The sequence below is a fragment of the Pholis gunnellus genome, assembly GCF_910591455.1.
Source record: "Pholis gunnellus genome assembly, chromosome: 12".
Lineage (NCBI taxonomy): Eukaryota > Metazoa > Chordata > Actinopteri > Perciformes > Pholidae > Pholis > Pholis gunnellus.
In genome coordinates this window covers 22,115,843-22,135,906 of record NC_136539.1, presented here as the reverse complement: position 1 = coordinate 22,135,906, position 20,064 = coordinate 22,115,843, and the positions used below count along the sequence as shown (strand labels likewise).

General features: G+C 41.3%; 1 protein-coding gene across 1 annotated transcript in view; it reads left to right on the top strand.

The window, feature by feature from the left end:
- Window positions 1-5,233: 5,233 nt before the first annotated feature.
- The window catches only part of cntnap5a (contactin associated protein family member 5a), a gene marked incomplete at both ends in the record, with an annotated part of 83,699 nt that continues 68,868 nt past the window's right edge, over window positions 5,234-20,064 (top strand). Inside the window, one exon of the mRNA XM_079169614.1 lies at window positions 5,234-5,309. Within this exon, the coding sequence (XP_079025740.1) occupies window positions 5,234-5,309 (76 nt within the window). The remainder of the gene's footprint in view (window positions 5,310-20,064) is intronic.

Sequence of the window (20,064 nt, the reverse complement as noted above, 5' to 3'; positions counted from 1 at the left end):
GGATGTTCATGAATGCGGGGGGAACATTTCGGAGTGCTCTCACTTGTTAGTGGAAAGCACTACTGCCCCAACTTCCCCTTATTCTAGTTGATGGGACACAGATGTAAGAAAATAAAAATACATTCAAAAGGGCAGCAATTACCTGTGTGAGTGGTTTAAGACATTTTCCCTTCTTCCATTTAATGTTGCTATAAATAAGTATTCTCCAAAAGTGGAAACCTCTGATTCTAACAAGTGAAGCCATAAATAAGAGCCTTAAACTCGCATTCTGTCTAATAACCATCAAGGGCGACTCCTCTGGTTGCAAAATGAAGTTGTTTAGAAGTCTATGAGAAAATGTCTATACTTCTCACTTGATTTATTACCTCAGTAAACATTTGAAACACGAGTTTATGGTCTCAATCTCTAGTTCAGTTTACGCTAGTTAGATGTTTATTTCGTAGATTAAATATATACCAAAATGCCAAACTTCAGGCTACAAAACCGTGAATATTGGACCTATATTCACCAGGAAGCATAAAACACTTAGATCATGACATGTATATGTGGATCATATATCAATGTTGAGGTAACAAGCTTATAGAGCTGTTCCAAAGTTGCCTGGTCTGCTGAGAATTACAATTACATACAAAAAAACCCCCGCATTGTCAATTATATTTCGAGGGAAATATATTTTCTGCAGGTTTTTGATAAATAATAAAATACGTTTCTACTCATCGTCCGTGTCGGGAGGTCTGAGGAGAGACGGATCAAACTTACTCAGGACCTTCACCCACAAGACCACTGCTGGTTTCCCAAAAGTCAACGTTAACTTACTTTAATTTAGAATCTAAGTTAAAAACATAACCAAGTAGTTTTGTTGCATTTTAGTTTTGCTCCAATTCACAACTTGAACCACGTGTTCAGAACTGTAATCCAGGATGAAATATCTTTCCCTCTATAACTGAGAATGCAGTTTGAACAAGTTCATGTAAAAGTAAAAAATACTACTACAGTATATAAAGACTATTACACAGTAGAGTTCTATTGCATAATAATAACATAGTCATTTTGGGTAGCGCTTTATTTAAGTAGTTATTGATTTCCAGAGGAAACATTATTCTCCTCATACTGTAAGTTTGTACACTCACCAGTTGAAAGCCATGACACTTTTTCCATGTTCAGTTGAATAATGACTCTCTAATTTACACTGGAGTCGACTGGAACTAAAACCCTGTTATTGCACCAATTGGACATAATCTCCATTTCCTCATTGTTTTACCATAATATGTCGCCTTTACCAGGAACCTTCCTGTGAACCTACATCTCCATGTCAGTTCCTTTCTAGTAAATTATAGGAAATTGGACCCCTTAAAATGAAGTGTCGCTGTAGTGGAAAACATGCACGGCCATGTGTTTTTTTTGTATTTGATTTATTAATGGATCAGAGTGTCGGAGTGAGAACATATATTTCGCGTGGAGAGGGAGCTGTCCCCATCCGTGGGGCTGGAAAGATTTACAGCACTGGGGCTCCTCTTCTTGATTCCGACTTGATATCTTCTCTTCTATGCTCCTCACCTTGACCATTATATACAGATGTTAAACTGCTGTATATCCACTTGTAATATACGTTCTAATGGATATTTTCACAGTAAGTTGTTCGTCTTTCATTATTGCATGCTATGCAGCTTAGCACACCAGGAAATGCCACATAACCGACGCGGAAAGGACTGAAACAAAATTCAGCATTTACTCGGGGAATAAACGGACGCTGTTTGGGAAGCAGCGATATGTGTCAGAGCCTGAGGGAAAACCAGGAGAACAACACATGGAACTGTGCTGTGCTTCCTCTAAAGTTTCCTCCTCTCCTTGTTTCGTTTTTATCTCTTCCTCACATGAAGAACCACTAAGAACTATAACATACATTTTTTCTGTCATTACGGTAAATTAACAGTTCATTTGTTGTAATTATATAGTTGTATAATGTAGTAAAGTGTATGCGGTGTAATGTAAAAATAATTTCTGACCTATTTACTTTATAAACTGTATAAACGCTAGTGCTATTAGCACTGTTAGCTTCTAGCCGCAGGCTCAGCAGTTGCTATGTTGAGAGCCGTGTAAAGTTAACAGTACTGTAGTTAAAGGTGCTACATTCCAAATGTAGAGCATTTAAACATCATCAAACAACTATTTGCAAAGAGTAATATCAACCTGAGCAGAGAATGAAGTCACTCTCCCTCCGTGTGTGTCGTTATCCAAGCTTCTCTGTTCTTTGTTTACAGAGCTAAGCTAGCCGTGCACACCTTTTAGTGCACGCAAGTCTCTCTGTTGAGCCGCTCTGCACTGCTCTCATACGGCAGTTACAGATTATAACGCCGTATACCGACCGACGGCGTCGTAGCCAGAGCGCTGTGCCCTCTGGTGGCCCCTTGAGGTTAGCACAGTTAGCGCTGTCATCACTGTTGCCGTTGTTTGCACTGTTAGCGCTATTAGCACCGTTAGCTGGTAGCTACCAGCTCAGCTGTCACCACGGTCGAGAGCTGTGTGGAGTTAATTCCTCAATCATAAACATGCTCTGAATGTGGAGCTCAGCATCTTTTAATTATCGTTATATCGATTAAATCTAATTTGACATAATAACAGGTCGAATTTCTGCTATTTGTGTGCAAAATGTTTTACAACATGGTAGTCAATTGTGGACTTTGTACCCTTACAAAGATCTCTGTTTGTCAAACAAAGAAGATGGAGAGAAGAGTGCACCAGCCGCTGGACATCAACAACAAACAACTGAACCTTTTACACTATTTAGCACTGGATAGACAATTCAGAGTGGCAGATATCTGTGCAGCACGAGCAATCAGAAACGAAGAAATAATGAATCCCAAAAAAAACTGAGTGACCACACAAGTCACCAACAATTGGCTGTTGAGTCTGGTTGTCACAGAAAAAACCTGGCAACTCGTGGAAAACAGACTGAGTCAGTTCTGCCAACAACAAGATGTAGAGACAGAGCAACACTTCCTGTTCCACTGCAGCCAGTATGAGCACATTCAAATCAGGTTATTCAGCAAAAATAATACCCAAATACCAAGAATATGATACTCTCTCAGGCTAAACGAAATCCAGTATTTAATTGGGGGAAAGAAAACTGACCATGCCATATACAAAACATCCACAGGGTAAACCAGCAGAACAACACATAAAGCTGTAATGAGCTCCTTTGAAATCTGCTTCCTCTTTAGCTTTTTATTATCTCTGGTCTTCTATGACTCTCACTATTACCATAGCATCACATTTAATTGTTTAACTATATATATATTTACATTTTATTCCATTTTATGATTTGTTGCACCAATTAGTTTTAGTGTCATTTGATGGTGTATATAGTGCTGTAATGTGCAAACTACTTTATTTGTTCTCTTCTTTTGTTGTTGAGTCTAATCTTCAGCCACACTAGAAACTCTCGTCAGTCAGTCCGTTGCTTTGGTCAACGTTAAAATACCTCAATAACCAGATCACCAGATAATATCGTCCTGTAACATCCGGAGCAAACTGTCCCCGACAAAAAAAAAACATGTGAAATATAATGTATGTTTAAACTAGAGACCATCATGGGATGGGATCAAACCAGCCGCGACGCCAAATCAGGGCAGGGCCGTAAAGTGGCGGGGGGCCAATGACGCTTTCCCCACTTTTCTCCCACTTCCGTTGCTCAAACCACACAAATCTTGCCAAACTGTTTTCTTCATTTTGAGCTCAACTGCACACCTCCATATGTGACATCGAACCATAGACTGTATGGAACATTGACGTATACTCTACGTGACGTCAACCAGAGGTTTCCGAAGAGTGGGCGGCTTCGGCCGTGGCCATCTTAGCAGTGATGACACAGTGGACTTACACCCGGCAAAACGGAGCGTGGATGGAGCTGAGGCGGACCGAATGAAGACTTCTTGCTGGTCGACCACCATTTTAACATGGAAGTCTATGGGGACTGACTCCCCTTTGCAGCCAGCCTCTAGTGGACATGTGATGAACTGCAGTTTTGACCACTTTTGCGTTTTTCAGCATTGGAAGGTAATGTTTGGAGCCATCGAACTACCAACCTTGGAGGCGGCCATTGACCCTAAGGTTGGCGGTTGGATCACCTGGTTAATACTGTCTGCATGTCAAAGAGTCCTTGAGCAAGACACTGCTACTAAAATGCTTCAGGTGGGTGAAGTGCAGGTCAAAAATGTCACGTATGTTTATGATGAACCTAATAAACAGTTGACCTGTAATGTTCAGAGGCGTAAAGTGGGGTTGCCAATGGCTGAACACCTGTACGGTTTGGTGACGTCATCTTGGACGGTCACAAAAACTCATCCACAGACACCTGGGTAAGTACTTAGACCTCCTCTGTGCTATACTTCCTCATACAGTAGTTGTCTCCAGGACCACATTTTGGCATGATGACTCACACACAAGGTGAAAACAACAGCAACGTCGCTGTCACGCCTGGTGACCAGGAAAGTCAGGTGTGATTTTATGGGCTGCTTAATTAATGGGGCCCCTTGGTGAACGTGTCCCCTCCCCTGCTATATGGCTGTAGAATCCTGGTCTTGTTTATTCACATATTATAGTACACACCTTGTGCCACATTGTTTGTCAGCCTTGCACTTCATGCCAATAAAATTAATTTAAATTTGAGACAGAAAGACGTCTGCTTTTGGCACAAAACGGATACGATAAAAATAAATAAATAAAACAAGCCGATGCTTCACAAAGATTGGCTCCCTCCCACAAAAGCATCCACTAGTGAGAATAAAATAATTTATAACGTGCCAGAACACTCGTACTTACACACTGTACTTGTTATTTCAAAGTTAGCTGGATAAATAGAGGCATTAATTGCTGCTGCTGCATACTCAGCCTTCCCCTGTGGTGCATTTTCCCTTGCAATGTTTGGGCACCACAATGCCCCTTCTGCCAATATAGACTGAAACAGAGAGAGACAGAGAGAGAGAGACGGAGAGAGAGAGAGAGAGAGAGAGGGAGAGAGAGAGAGAGAGACAGAGGGGGAGAGAGAGAGTGGTGGGTTGCGCCTCACATTGAGGGAGTGTCGTCGTCGGAGCGGTCTGCTCTTCTCTTCCACATCAGACTCCTTCTATCCCTCCGTGCTGGAGGAGCGAGGAGGAACCTCTCCTCTGTTTTTTTTTCTCTTCTCTCTCTCTGCGGACAAACGGATAATAACCGCACCACCACGGCTGGGAAGATGGTTGTTCTGCTGCATATGGTTACCCTTTACTCTCTGAGCGTCTTAGGCGGAGCGTCCGCCGCCGCCGCTCACTGTGAGTATTTCACCTCCACGCTCACCTGTGAAGCTCCTCTCTCTCTCTCTCCGGTCCGCGCGCTGCAAAAAAAAAGCAGATAGGAGCGGAAGTTTTGTCGCCTGGCTGCTGCTGTTTGTCCTCAGAGGGAGTATCGTGACTATTGTAGATGCCGTCGTTGCTCATTTTCAAGTGCACTTTGAGGAGTGCTCGTGTCAGTGTGGTTGCAGATAACAAGTTGTTGACGCTCGACCCGTGTGTGTGTTGTTTCTCTGTTGAGAGAGAATGGACTCCCAGTGTGCGATGAAGGTCAAGCAAACAGGTTCATTTCCTCTCCTTCACAAACAAGTCAAACGCAGTCTGGAGAGGCTGCGCGCTGTCTCTCTGCAGCCCGGGCTTTTTTTGGCACACCTCGGCTTATTTGGCACATAGAGTCAGATTTTTGGGATATGTCTTGCTGATGTGTGTGTGTGTCTGCGTGCGCGTGTGTGCGTATGTATGTGTGTGTGTGTTGGGCGAACACAAACTGCTGACTGGCCACAGCTGTACTGCACAGACAGCTGCTGTTAGTGGTCGACTCCCACCAGCTTCCTCTAAAGACAGACTGCTGCTCCCCCCCCCACCCACCCATTTTATAATCGGAAGCTGTCCACTTGTAGTTTTTGGGGTGCTCGAGTTATTAATGCATGTGGGTTAGAATATGTGGAGATTGGAACAGTCTGAATGAACCATCAAGTCATTGTTTTAAGCTGCTCTGATGTGAAGGCTTCTCTGCTTGTCTCGGCTCTCCACTGATAAAAACTGAATATCACCGGATTTTGAATTTTGTTGGTTGAACAAACGTTTTATTTCACAGACCAAATGATTTATCCGTTAAATAAGAAACTAATTAGCAGATAAACAAAATAGAAATCGTTTTCTTCATTTCTCTTTCAGCCATGATTCCCTTGCAGTGGGAGTATTGAGCAGAGATAACATCCGGGTTGAGGCGCATCATATCTGAACTCAAGACAAATACAGACGGGAGTCACTCTTAATATGAAAAGTGTGTTTTCTGATTCACACGCTGGATACACACCCAGTTTGAGGTGTTTCTGTTATTTAGTCCGCCCCTGGTGATTTGCTGTGGTGGGGGGTGTTTTGCTGGACTGCGACTGTTTTACAGTAGACAGGTGGATCTAGTAAACCGGCAACTGAGAGGACTTTTATTGTTGTTTTTACAGTAAATGTGAGATGTTCATAAAACACTGCCTCCTGCAAGTGGAATCACAGTAACACACGTGTTTGGGAGAAAAGGAGAAATGGTAATTAGACGCTGCTAACATAAGAACAGACATAAGACGGTGTTATAAGAGCTGAAGCTGGAGGCCACATTAGGTTTGATTTCCAAATTAGGTTGGAATATTCAGACAGTGTATATTAGTACGTATTGCTTCTGCTTGTTGCTCTAATTTCCTCATATGTACCCGATGTTGGTAGTTCTTTACCTGCAGGAAAACAACACACAGGAAGTTATGTGTTTTGACATAGAATTTGTATTTTTGTTTGAATAAAGAAATAAGGTAGATAGCTTGAGTCACTTTAAAAACAACCTTGGAACCCATTGTCTATCGGTCCAAAACTGGTTTAGCCTCTGGGGACGATGGGCTGTGTTTCAGGGGTTCCGGTGTAGCCAACAAATATCCGGGCATAGACTTCCTTTTTCCGTGTGCTGCTCGTTGTTGACAGTCCGATTAGCAACTTGAGAAACACAACAGAAGTTCAGAGAGGACGTGAACAACCTGATCTTTTTACAAGTTTACAGTTTACAATAAAAAGCTCTCCGCCTCTGTTGCTCTCCAAACGATCTGTTCATCTGCATGCGACTACAGCCTGCTGGAACGTGATTATTCCATACCACGTGGACTACTGACTGAAGCTACAAGGGTTCCTGATTTCAAGTTCTTGTCCTCTAGATTCGGTATACGAATGCATCTGGTTCTAGAGATTACTACAAAAAGAAATCCATGGTACAAACATACGCAGCTCTTTGTTCTCATGGGCTACTGGTCAGATTTGCATTAAGTTTATTGTCGTTGTTCAACGCCCATGTGTCCACTGTTACATGAAATCTAATGGGCAGATTGTGAACATTGACTTGAGTTAAATTTAAGGTCATTCATGCTCCCCAGAGGATGGACCCTTCCATTTTGGACAAGCTCCACTTTCAGGCCATGTCACCTTTGCACACAATATATATATATAAATGATAACCTTATGTTCAGATTTCAATGTGTCTCGCTTCCAAAGGGATAAACATTTTTATTTTAATGACTCCATGACCTTTTTCCCTCCAGCTACAGCCTTTGAAGAAAGTTTACACTTTCAGCGCTACTCTATACGAATAACAAAATCGTCATTACAGTGCTCATTTTTACCAGACATTTCTGTGTGGTGGAACGTTAGAAAAGAAATAATGCAGCTTTCTAGCAGCACTTGAGACCTTTTCCTGCCCTTTTCTTTTTACATTAGAAATGTGAAAAGTGAGTCCCGACGGTAAATGAATTGCCAGCAGCATGACATCATCTGATCTTTGGGGTTTATCTTTGCTCTCTGAGGGCGATTGTGACACCGGGCTTGTGTTGGGTTTTTGAGCAGTTTATGTTAAGCTGAGGGAGCTGAGCTAAACTGACAGCTGCATTACTCATTTATGGCAGTCCTGCGGTTCTCAGATGTGTGCAGTGATCACGTCTGACACGCTGTGCCGAGATGAAATGGTGAGATGCTCCTGGAGGTCAGATGGCTGCTCTCATATTTACCAGAGAGAAACAAAAAAAAAAGGGAGAGAGGAGCAGAGATGCGTCACGGCTGGTTGGCGTGGCCTTGTCAAGTGGCAGCCACTTCCTGTCAGGAGTCCCTCTGCTCTTTCTTCAGCTTTTACGAAGAGACAAGTATGTCAGTCAATACATCAGCATTTCGAGCTGCCATTCTCAGCAGGAGCTAATTGATACTGTACTGGTGTGACCTTTACTGTAATGGCCAAATGATTGGCAACCGAGGAGCTATGTGCAAATGTGTTGAAACAACGATTGCTTCCTGTTGTTTTTTGACTTTTTACTCTGTATTTTATAAAAACTACTTCACTGGTGGAAATTTGTCTTGACAACTGCAAACCACAAGGTTCCCTCCAGCAATTACATCAGTAACAGTAGCAGTGAGAAAGCAGAGGGTTGAGTGCTTTCTTGTGAAATATATTGAGCTTTGCGTTAAGTTCTGTGCATAATTTCCCAACTGCATTCTTTAAATTGCTTTAAATGAGGCCGCGCTGACCACCTCAGCTTGAGTAGTTTTATATTTACAACCGAGATGCCCGTGTCAGGGTGCTCCATTGTGAGTTAGCATACGTTTTTACTAATGATATAAACAGTCTAGAATATTCTGGCTAATACCAAAGAGCCGTGTGAATAAGTAAAATGTTGACACATTTGATTTAAGTCACAAGAAGTCAATGTGATTACATTTTAAATAGAATGTTGAGGTGGACTTCTTTGCTACCTTGTCAGGAGATGGATGACTGTGTTGCTATCAGCTTTTTCTTGGTGCATTCAGTGAACACACTAGTGAGGGACTTAGCGTTGCGTTGGTGCTGGAGGGTATTTTTTATCTGCCACTTATATTTATATGTCTATGCATTAAACCTATACGCCACAGAGTCTTTATTTTATACAGTCTATGCGTGATGTTTACTAGAAGCCTGTCAGTCCAATGAGCGGTGAGTGGAGCAGTCCGTTGCCCACGCTAAGATAAGTTGAGTGGATTGCAGTAGCACGGCCACATTACTAAACTTGTCTTTTTGTTGTGCGTTTTCTCCGTTCCACCAAAGTGGCACAGGGCCTGACGGCTCTACCTTCCACTACCAACTATTTTCCTGCATTTGCCGGGTGCTAATTTCAAACCCTTCGTATATATATACCTCCCAAGTTATGTGTGTTCTTTACTAGCCGGTGGTGAGCCTACATTGACTTTGACTTAGAGGTGAAAGGTATGCGAGCTGTGGATGTGCAGTCTCTGGGGGCTGAGATAGCTGTTGAGGCCACTTCAAAACTGTAACATTAATCTGGCTGCTTGTTCACTCACAACGTCCCATTTATTGTTTCTACATGACGCTATAGCAGAAGATGTGGCATGTGGGGCTGACAGAGTAGGCTGGAAAGTCATTTAATAGACATTAAATTATAAAAATAAAATAAAGTAATGTGTGATGAGTTCAGATATGTATCTTAGTGCTGCAACAAAAGATTATTTTATTTTTCTTAACAAGGGTTATTGTAAGAATATGGAGTCGTGTTTAGTAGTTTAACAGATCTTTGGTTCTATGCTTTTTTGGAATGTACCACACTATTTATTTGGATTACAATAATTTTCTGAAGTCTGTTTCCTAGTGTGGGTGCACAAAATATCTTTAACTTTTTCAATCAAGGCAACCCGGGAACTGATGGTTGATTGTTTAGCATTATGAATTCTTGCCACCAACATCCTCATACAGTATGCTTTATCCAGGCAGCAATGCTGAAGTGTGTTAAAGCTGCATTCTCTCTAGTGTCCACCAGGGGGCGACTCCTCTGGTTGTATAGAAGTCTATGAGAAAATGACTCTACTTCTCTCTTGATTTATTACCTCAGTAAACATTGTAAACATGAGTTTATGGTCTCAATCTCTAGTTTCAAGTCTTCTTCAATACAGCATGATGTTCACTTAGTAAATGATGGTCCATTTAGAGTCACACAGACCATAAAGCAGGCTATGCTTTAGGGCGGGGCTTACTGTGATTGACAGTTATATAACCTTATTTATAACTAGGTTGTTACTAAGGTTATATCTAACCAGAGCCGTATATGGCGTCTCTCTATCACTCCTCCTCAGACCAAATGTGGTCAATTTGTTTACTGGTTGCAAAAAGTCAAGATGGCGACAGCATTGTAGCCGATGATTGTGGGAGAAAGAATGAGAACGCTACCAACCATTAGCTAGCAAGAACAAAAAGCACAAGTTTCTGAGGGAACGAGAGATCTAAAAGAGTAGGTATCATTCCATAGCGGCAGCTTTGGATGTTGATTATTTTCCCGATGAATCGATTAATCATTTGGTTTGTATAAAATTAAACATTTAATCAATCACAACTTCCCGAGAGCCAAAGACGATGATTTAATTTCCCACAGTTTTAGAGAAGAGAAATCAAGAAACCTACAGATTGATGAATCATTTCTACTTGAAAATTAAATAGACTAATTAATAATGAGTGAATAATTGTTTCAGTGCTGAGGCTTCATCTGAGGGAATATCTGCTGCAATGAGAGGAAACTGTGAGGCTTTCGTTACAGATGATGATGCTCTCCACTGCAGGTCAGTGGGAGGAATGTTGCTCTGCTCTTAGTGTTTCCCTCGCAGCAGGTAGAGACCGCTGCTCAAGACATCCATCTTTTATGAGCCAGAATGTTTCTGGTTTAGCAAAGTACCACACACACACACACACACACACACACTTATATTATCTTTAAATTTCATGTTTCAAGGAAGCTCAGCTAGCAGCTAATTATTTCCCATCCAAAGCACCTGAAACGTGCTAGAGCCGAGCTGGCATTTAGCATCACTGCAGAAGCAAGGGTGTGTGTGTGTGTGTGTGTGTGTGTGTGTGTGTGTGTGTGTGTGTGTGTGTATATGAGTATGAGATGGAGACCATGCAGCTGCAGATTCAATCGTCTAATGAATGTGAAGTAGGCACTCAAGGAACACCTACCGCTGTACATATTCAAGGCCTGATGAATTTATCAGAAGGTAAATGAGGCAGAGCACCACTGTGTGACTGAGCGGGCACTTTTCCTCATGTTTAAACATCCGGCGAGCTTCTTCTGAGAGACAAAACCAACTGGAAGGAATGTGGAGGGATGAAGGAATGACAGAACCGAAATAGTGTGTGATTATGTCACGAGGATTACTCTCCTCATCATCCTGATCCCACGGGGAATTTGAATCCTTTGTGCAAATCCTATTTTCTGATATGTATGAAATTTAGACTGAAGTTGGGTTTAATTTATGAATATATATTTATTTTTAGATCTTTTCTAATGTAATTCCTTTATGTCATATATTTATTTTTTCCTGAAAATAATTCTAATATGAACAAAAAGAATGAACTTTGCAAACTAACCGGACTTGAGGCCCTCACACACCAGGAGCGATTACATCACACGTCTTCATATTATTTAGAACTGTTGTTTGCATAATGAATGATTTTACACAAAATGCAAATATGAAGCAGTCTCTCTGAGCTTTCATAGCGCTTAAAAAGAAGGCATCTACCAATCACGTGCGAAACGGTTTGAGTTGCGCCCATATTTGAAGACCAGATCCACTCCTTCTGCTCCTTCACAATAAAAGCCCTAGATGTATAACATCTGCAGGCGAGTCGTTGAATTTTCTTTTCTCCATCTCGCCCCCGGTTTGGAAAGTCTTTAAAACTGAAATACACCAGGAATTAAGTCGTAGCACTAACCACTAGACCACTAGACCACGAAAAATAGTAAATAGAAAGAAAATCCTCATTAGTAGTTGAAAACCTTTGAATATTTAATCTAAAAAAAGGGAATTGTTTCACGAATTTCCATTTTTTAATGGCGGTTTCTCTGCATCTTCATGTTTGGGAGGACAGCATCACTGTTGTATGTTTGTTTGTTTTTTGGGGTTCTGAACAGATTACTGTTTTTCTACAAACGAAAAACCAAGAAGATGATGTTTCTATCAGATCAATCTCCATCAGAGACTTGATTTTCAAAGAGGAAGTCGGATGGAGAGCTCTGCTACAGAGGACAGTAAGTGCTTATTCGGTTAAACACAGGAAATACAGCATTTCTCTCTGCGTGATCCCCGACTGACTGCAGCTCTGCAGACACATGAAATGATGACAATCTCACCTGTTATTTACTTTTCTTCATCTTGGTCAAAGCATTTTGTTTCTTCTGATGCGTTCTATTGAGTTATTTGGCCGTAAACACAGACAGATGCTGCTGTTTTCACACTGTTGCTGAAGTTGTTTACTCTCTTCCTGCTCTCCAGTCAGTGCGGCGTCACTGCACATTGTGTTTTTACATCACAATATAATGATGAATACATGTATTTGGAATTATTAAAAGCCTTTTTAGCCGATCCTGTACATGCAATACCTGAGAAATGAGTGTACTTATATACAAGAATTACACAAAAACCTAATGATCAACAATGTATTCATCGCTCTATCTCTTAGTGGAGAGAAGCTGTTACAATGCAAGGCTGTGTTTGTGTTTCACTCTCACACTCCAGTCTAGAAAAAGCTAATGTTGTCCTCTGCAGATCCAGTGTGCAGGTCAAAATGGTTTTTGATTGTAATAAAAAAGAAGAAAATATAATGGACACTTGACATCAGACTATTTAGAGGAATACTTTCTGCCCCCGTCTCTCGGGAGCAGGGGGGGAAAAAACCATCTATTGTGATGAATGTGGTGCCAGTGGAGGCTTTTCCATTTGCAGCTGCATTGGTCACACGGCGACGCTGCACCAATTCCCAATCCATAGAGTGCAATGAATACGCTTCAAATAGCTGTGGAGTCTGTAAGTTCCATCCGCTGTTTATTTTCCGTGTTACTGGCAAGAGGCTTTTAAAGGATTATCAACACCCACTTCTCTATCGACTGTGCCAATAAGATTGATGCAATAATCAGCAAGCGACGGTCACAGTGATGGAAAACGAGACGGAATTAAGAAGAAAAAAAAAAAATCTTGTTTTGAGAAAAAAAAAAGCCGAGGCTCGTTCTCTAGATTTCACATTCTGTTTACAGTTTTATCATTTTATGTAATTAGATTGTGTGATTACCTGTGAATCAGACACAGGCCTGCACCGTCACACGCTATGATTTGATATTGACCGTGATGTATTTATACGGGTCCGAAACAAACGCGTGTAATCACGGACGTGCTGCTTCTCAGGACCGGCGGAGTTAAAGGGAAGACATGTGATGCCGTAGTTCATTTCAGTTCATTTCAGCATAAGCAGATCAAGAAATCCCCTTTAAAAAAATCTGTCTCCAATCAAACACAGAAAACATAAAGACGGATTGCCTCTGGCGACTACATCGGTCTAGATATTAACGGATTATTTTCTCTTTTAATTTGAAGGACTTGTAGCATTTGTAGTATGTACATGTGTGTTTCTCAGTGTTGTTGTTTTTCCGGCTCATTCCGTCTTTATTCCGCCTGTTGCAGCAGCTTTCAACAAATAAATATCTCAAAAACAGATGGAGGGCAGTGCCGTGACACAGACATCATATCTATAAATGTGTCTCGTCTTGAGTGACTGCCCATGCACGACCTCACACACATACCAAACGCTACACAGAGCCTTAAGAGCAAAACTCAATCAACTCCTTGCACTCCCTGAACTTTCATTCCTTCGAGGAAAAAATGGGGCTATAGAAAGCTTCTTTTTAAAATAAATCTATAGCACTTCATGTAGAAGCCACCCTCGCTCCAAAGATGTTTTCCTCTCGTCTCGACCAAACTCAGGCTACTAAATCAATATCGCTTCTTTTTACTCTGAAGTAAATGCTGCCTTTATAGATATCTTTGTATCGAAATGATAGAGTCAACTCAACCTCATTTTAGTTTAGGAGCATTTTACAGTAATGTTGGACGTTAGCACAGGCCATCAAATCATTCTGTTAGGGCTGCAGCTATCGGTTATCTGAATGATTATTCCATCGATTAATCGAGTAATCGGATGAAAAAAACCCTTTTGCTTCACTGAGGAGCAAAGAAGAAATAAGACAGAAGAACTAATCGGTCTTCTTTTTAGAAACGTTTTTGCTGCTTTCATTGCATCCCATAATAATATCTGTGAATAAACCAACTAAACTCTTTCAATGCATTGAAGAGTCGTATTACATGCTGGGTTTGAAGGTTACAGTCCACCGTCCTGAAAAACAATTTCAATCATCATGAAGTCCTTTTAAACCGTAAAAACCTCTGAATGTTGTCTACAGCATCCTCGTTGTTCTAAATACTTTAAACACAGTAAGTGTGTCTTTTATTACGCATTATTACGTTTTTAAATTAAATTAAATCACCAATTACTTAAATTGAACCCTTATATCACAAATATATCATGAATGTTATGAAGACATTAGCCCCTAAAGCTTCTGTAATGACCTCAGCAGTGACCGTTATTGCCCATTAATGCCCAGAATATAACTTCACCAAGCAGACGATGAACAGGAAACAATGCTTCTACAGTCCTGACTGAAGGGGGTGAATAATTCATGTTCGGCAGATGAGACGTGTATAATCAGTAAAGCTGTCGATCGCCCAGTAAAACATCCCGCCGGCTGCCTGTAAACGCTCATAGGTCCCTTTAGATGATATGCAGCGTTCAGAGAAATGAAGTGCTACAGTAAACCGCGCCGTGTTTCGCAATCATTTGTATCGACGTGCGCTTCCTTGAATTCAGCCGGCGTTTGGGACTAATTGTCAACCGATACCTCGGCTCTACTCGGCCCGTCGGCGAGCAGAGGTCACTGAAGCCCCAAAAGCCTGATAGTGCGAGCGAGGTATCGTATGAAGCTTTATCGATACCACACAGAGGTCTGAGGCTGCTCCGTTACCAGATACTATCGCTGCCCCCCTTTGATATTATTGACTCTGTGGTCTGCGTCGACTGAACTCGTGCTCCCTCCGACACGCTGCCTTTGCTCTGGTGGTGTTGATCACTGCTGTAAAGGCACTATATGTGGTTTTATGTGGTTTTATTACCCATAGCTGCACATTAGCATTAGCCGATATATATTTTCCGTGTATTGATCATGTTTCATGTTGAATTGTTTATATGAGTGTCGACTGCTTTGGCCTCATTGCACCACTTCCAGATAAACAGCAACACCGATCAGTTCTAACCGAAAACTCCGGGCGTCGGCTAACATTTTGATATGAAGCGTCCTTTTTCAATTTAGTTTTTAATCAAGGTTAACGTCAAGGTGAATTATGACACCACGTCAAAAATTATAGACGAGAGCACTTAGAAGAAGGCTGCCATCCCCCCTCGGAGTTGGAATCAATAACCCACCAACCCTCCACCGATCATGTTCATGAGCAATAAACTAACAAGAAGGCAACGAGTAACCAGCCAATCAGAGGCGGAGTAGAGGGCGATATTTGCAGAAGGGGAAAAAATCAATCAAAAAATTATACGGCACAACTAACCACGGCTGTGAAAGAGCTCGTACGGCATCTCAACATCTCCAAAAGCTCTCTTGCACACTTATTGCTAGTGCACCATTGGTTCGGCTTCATCATGCGTGCGCATCTAGGCAACAGAATTGTAGAAGCTTTAAACATTAGATAAAAACTGTTACCCGCATCAAAATGTCTGGTTGTTGCATGTTCGGTTGTCAAGACTCAATATTCCAGAATCAAGTTCTAGAGAATTCAGACAGAACGACGACTGTTTCACAGCAACAGGTGTTTCAGTTTGACCAGCGACCGTGTTAACTGCTGACTCTCACCCCGATGCCCCCGTAGTTTCTCGCAGTATCTTTATGATTGGTGTAGATAATAAACACGGTTTGAGTCTCTATTTAAAATTGATGGAAGGCTATTTTTACGAGGACGCCGACGATGTTCTGTGGATGTTTTTCAAACAGCTGCCGTCACTACGAGCGATCGCGGACGCATTCGGGCTGAGAGTCACCAGTTAAACCGAGACACACGCTGTTTCTCTGACTGCAAGCTGTTAAAAGTGTCGACTACCACTGGTCTGTTTCAAGCGCCCATTTAAAAACTCCACAAAGTCACACCTCTGAGTGTGTGTCGTGGCCGTTTTGCCGTTCTGTACGTGAACACAGATAACGAGTTGGAACCGGGACTTGTAGCTCTTTAATGTCTTGCTGGTGTAACGTCACTCGTTTATATCTGGACACTTAATGCTCTTGACAAGCTGTTGCACTCACTTGACTTCCGTTGCCAAACTGTGTGAGTCATCGTTGTTTACAAGATGTCAAAGGGTCAATACCTCTTTGATCGATACCTGTGAAGTATTGGTTGAAGTGGAGCATATTTAATTAAATGATTTCTTGCATTTAATAATCTCTCTCTGGCCTGTTGACTCCGTTCTGCTGAGACATTAGTCAAAATAATCACTCACAGAACATGAACCGATGACAGCATTGACAAATTGCTTCACTCGTTTATCAACTAGAAAACACAAAGTCTATTTCACAGCATGTGAACACATGCTTTGTGTTTTGTTTTGTTCTTTTGGAGAAAATGAGCTCTTTGAAAACATACGCTGCTGTTACTTGTAACAATTTGGCATTTTATAGACGAATAATTGATCCTGTTTTGTCGTGTTTCATATTTCCTGCCGTTTGTTTTTGTATACAGTTTCTCCTCATCCTTTATTTGGAGTATTGCTCTCATTGGACCAATGAAGGACGAATCTGTTCATTTTAAAAATAGAAAAGAGGTTCATCTTAAAAGGATAAAAACATCATGTGCAGCCAGTTGTTGAATATAAAGTGATTACACAACACACTTTATTGGCTCTTCAGTGATGGAGGAGTTTATGTGCAAGGACAGACAGACGGAGCCTTTCACGTCCATTTTAGTGATTCAAATAATAAGGACTCATGCTGTAAAAGAAGAAGTAGGATAATTATTTACAGCCTGAAAGAATATTACAACCAAAAATGAAGTACTTTTATTACTACAGTACTTTTATTCTGCTCATAAATATGTTTCTTTAACAGAATCAACATAAACTCCTGTGTGTGGATCTACATCCTGTTCCATCACTGCAGTATTCACATTTGAAAAGTATTAATAGTATTATGTTATTGGCCATAATATATTTTATAATATATTTCTATTTTATGCGTTATTAATGTGTGTAAACAGATGTTCCTGTGTGTACTGATGTGCAATAATCTAAAAGTTTGATAATAAAGTTTGACCTACGTTTTGAATGTAAAATCGTAAAAAAGAGTAAAAGTTCAATATTTCCCAATGAGGTTACATAAAATGTAAATACCTCAGAAAGTGCAGGACTTGCATACATGCACTTACTGTAATTAACCAGCAGAAGTCAAATAGCTGTAAAAGTAATCAGTAATCCAATAATGTCTCCTCCATCGTAAGCAGCGCTCATTGCGACCGCGCACCTCGGTGAAACGAGTGACTTCGTGGTTTTATTCCCGTTCCATCGCTGCAGAGACCTGATGATGTCACAGTTGCTTGTTTTGGGGATTTGTCTAAGGATGCAACGGACGACAACACTCAACGTTTGGATTGTGTCACGGTTTTGAGTCGGCAGAAAAATAAGGGAGCAAAAAAAATACAACTTTAAATGCATCGATCACGTTTTTCCAGCTGGTATACAACGCGCTCCACAACATGAAACATTCTAAATGTTTTTATTTGACCTTCTTATAGTCATATATGTAATTGCTTAAAACAATGATTAGGAAATAAAAAGATTGCATTTTTATTGCTAAAAACATCCGTACGGTTGTTGGATCAGTACAATCCGTTACACCGATCAGTTTGTGCAGCGCTCTTAGACCTAATGAACCTACGTATGTGAGTCACAGCCTGATGTTGCTGCTGTAACTTTAATCACACGGGTTTGAGGATCAGGTGTCTACCCTCGGACTATCTCTACTGCATGTGCTATTTTAAGGGGAATCCCTTCGGCATCTTCTTCTATCCCAACTGTTTGTACATTTCCTGAGACTCGGCACGATATCCTTCCTCGTGTTTGGTGCAACATGTTTATTTGATTCGGGCATGTAGTTGTCTTCAGGTGCGATTGTGCCTCTGCAGCTAATGCTTAAAAATATCCAGCCCATGTGTGCTACAAATGGCGCTTTGTTGTGATGATTGAGTTTGATTTCTTTGTGGAGCACCATCTGTTTGTGCACTCAGGTTAAGGCGGGCTCGCTAATGAGCAAAGGAGAGCCGGGCTGTACGTACAGAACGGCTGACTCGATGCTGCTATTAAACACTGAAATGTGCTTTATAAATAAACGCACCTTCCCTCGCTGGAGCTATTGTATGTCTGACAAAGAAGATGAGTGGGTAGTTTCAGAGATGGGTTTTTGTTTCAACTTTCAGACACCTCGTGTCCTTGAATTCAGAAGATTATTTGTATGAAGTTAATCAGAGACTTTCATTTGAAATGACGCAGATGTTGGTTAAATCTTCTAAACAGGCCAAAGAGCAGAGCGAGCGCTCGCTCGCAATCCAAACGCATCTGAGGTCATTCGTTGGGGAATGGATGTTTAAGACGAGGACATCTTTTCTTTATGAAATGAAAGCACAGACTACGGTGCAAGGATATTGAAAAAAGAGCATTAAAGTATCAGGCTGGCAATATTCTCTATTTTTTTTTATCATCAAGAAATCCCATGCAAAGACGAAAACCAACAAAGAATTGATCCTGTTAAGAAGTGTCGTCTGAGTAGCCAAGTCGGATGCACTGCAGCTCATTCCTGTGAGCATAGAGCTCCAATGTTGCTGTGCAAAACACATCAGTGAGCCACGCCGTGACATGTGCCCTCATTATGGCAAACGCAGCGTTGTTTATTTTGAGTTTCTCCCGCATTCACTGTTAGTAGTGCTGTAGAAACTCACTACAGCACCAAATATGTATTAATCTGCAGCTGGAAATAGTCCTAAACAAATGTAATATTTATAGGGCCGCACCGATTCATCTGCGGAACATTCGCCTTGTTGTCTGCCGTCGGCAAATAAGATGACATTCACAGATGGCAGTGGTCGATTGGTATCTGTTGTGTTACATATATTTTGTGCTGGATACATGTTGTGTTGGTTATTTGTATTCAGACTCAAACAGCAGTTGTTAGCATATGCTGCTACTGCAGCTGCTCAGCCGGAGAGGAAACCACCGACTGCACACGGATCCGGCATGACGCAAGAGAGAAACGCACCCAGAGAACAAACGATGGCATCGTACGTTTCTGCAATCAATGAATACGTTGAATGTCGACTTTTACTGAACCAGACATTTGTTTCGTGAATACATTTCATATCAGCCTCGTATCATGCTTGTAAAAGTGGACAATGCCGTGTGGTTAAAGCTGGGAAGTGATTGGTTCAACAAAACGACTTAGTTAAGGTTAGAACAAAGATCACGGTTTGTGTTTAGATAATAATGTAACAACAGTAACAGCAGTAACATAACCACAGGAATAAATAAGAACCGTCGTTAGTGGACTACGTAATGCTCCGTAACAAGTAAATAAGCGTAAAGTCAATATTTACTTTAGTTTCACACAGGACAGGTACATCGGTCTCCTGGGTGAAAGTCCTGTGTTTGTTTGAGCCATGTCCGAGCCACCGAGAGTGGACTTTCTTGCTTGTTGTGCTTCTCATTTAACCTCCTAACTCGCCCTGCATATCGCTCATTGGAATGCATTACTTGCTTCATCTTCTTTCAACGTTTCCCAGGTTTGCAGAAAGATGCAATGCCAACAAGTTGTTCTGGCGAGGTGGGCTGGGCAATGGGTGCCGTGTGCACATGCGGTTTGTTTCAAACCCCCCCAAAAAAAGAGAGATGTTGGCAGGGCGGAATTATTATACGGTCTCAGGAGAAAGATCAGTGACGAGAACATTGCATTCCGTATGAAAAACACGAGAGATGAAAGAAAGACCTATTTATGCTTCTAATTGCTTCTACATTTAATTATATTTAATTGAT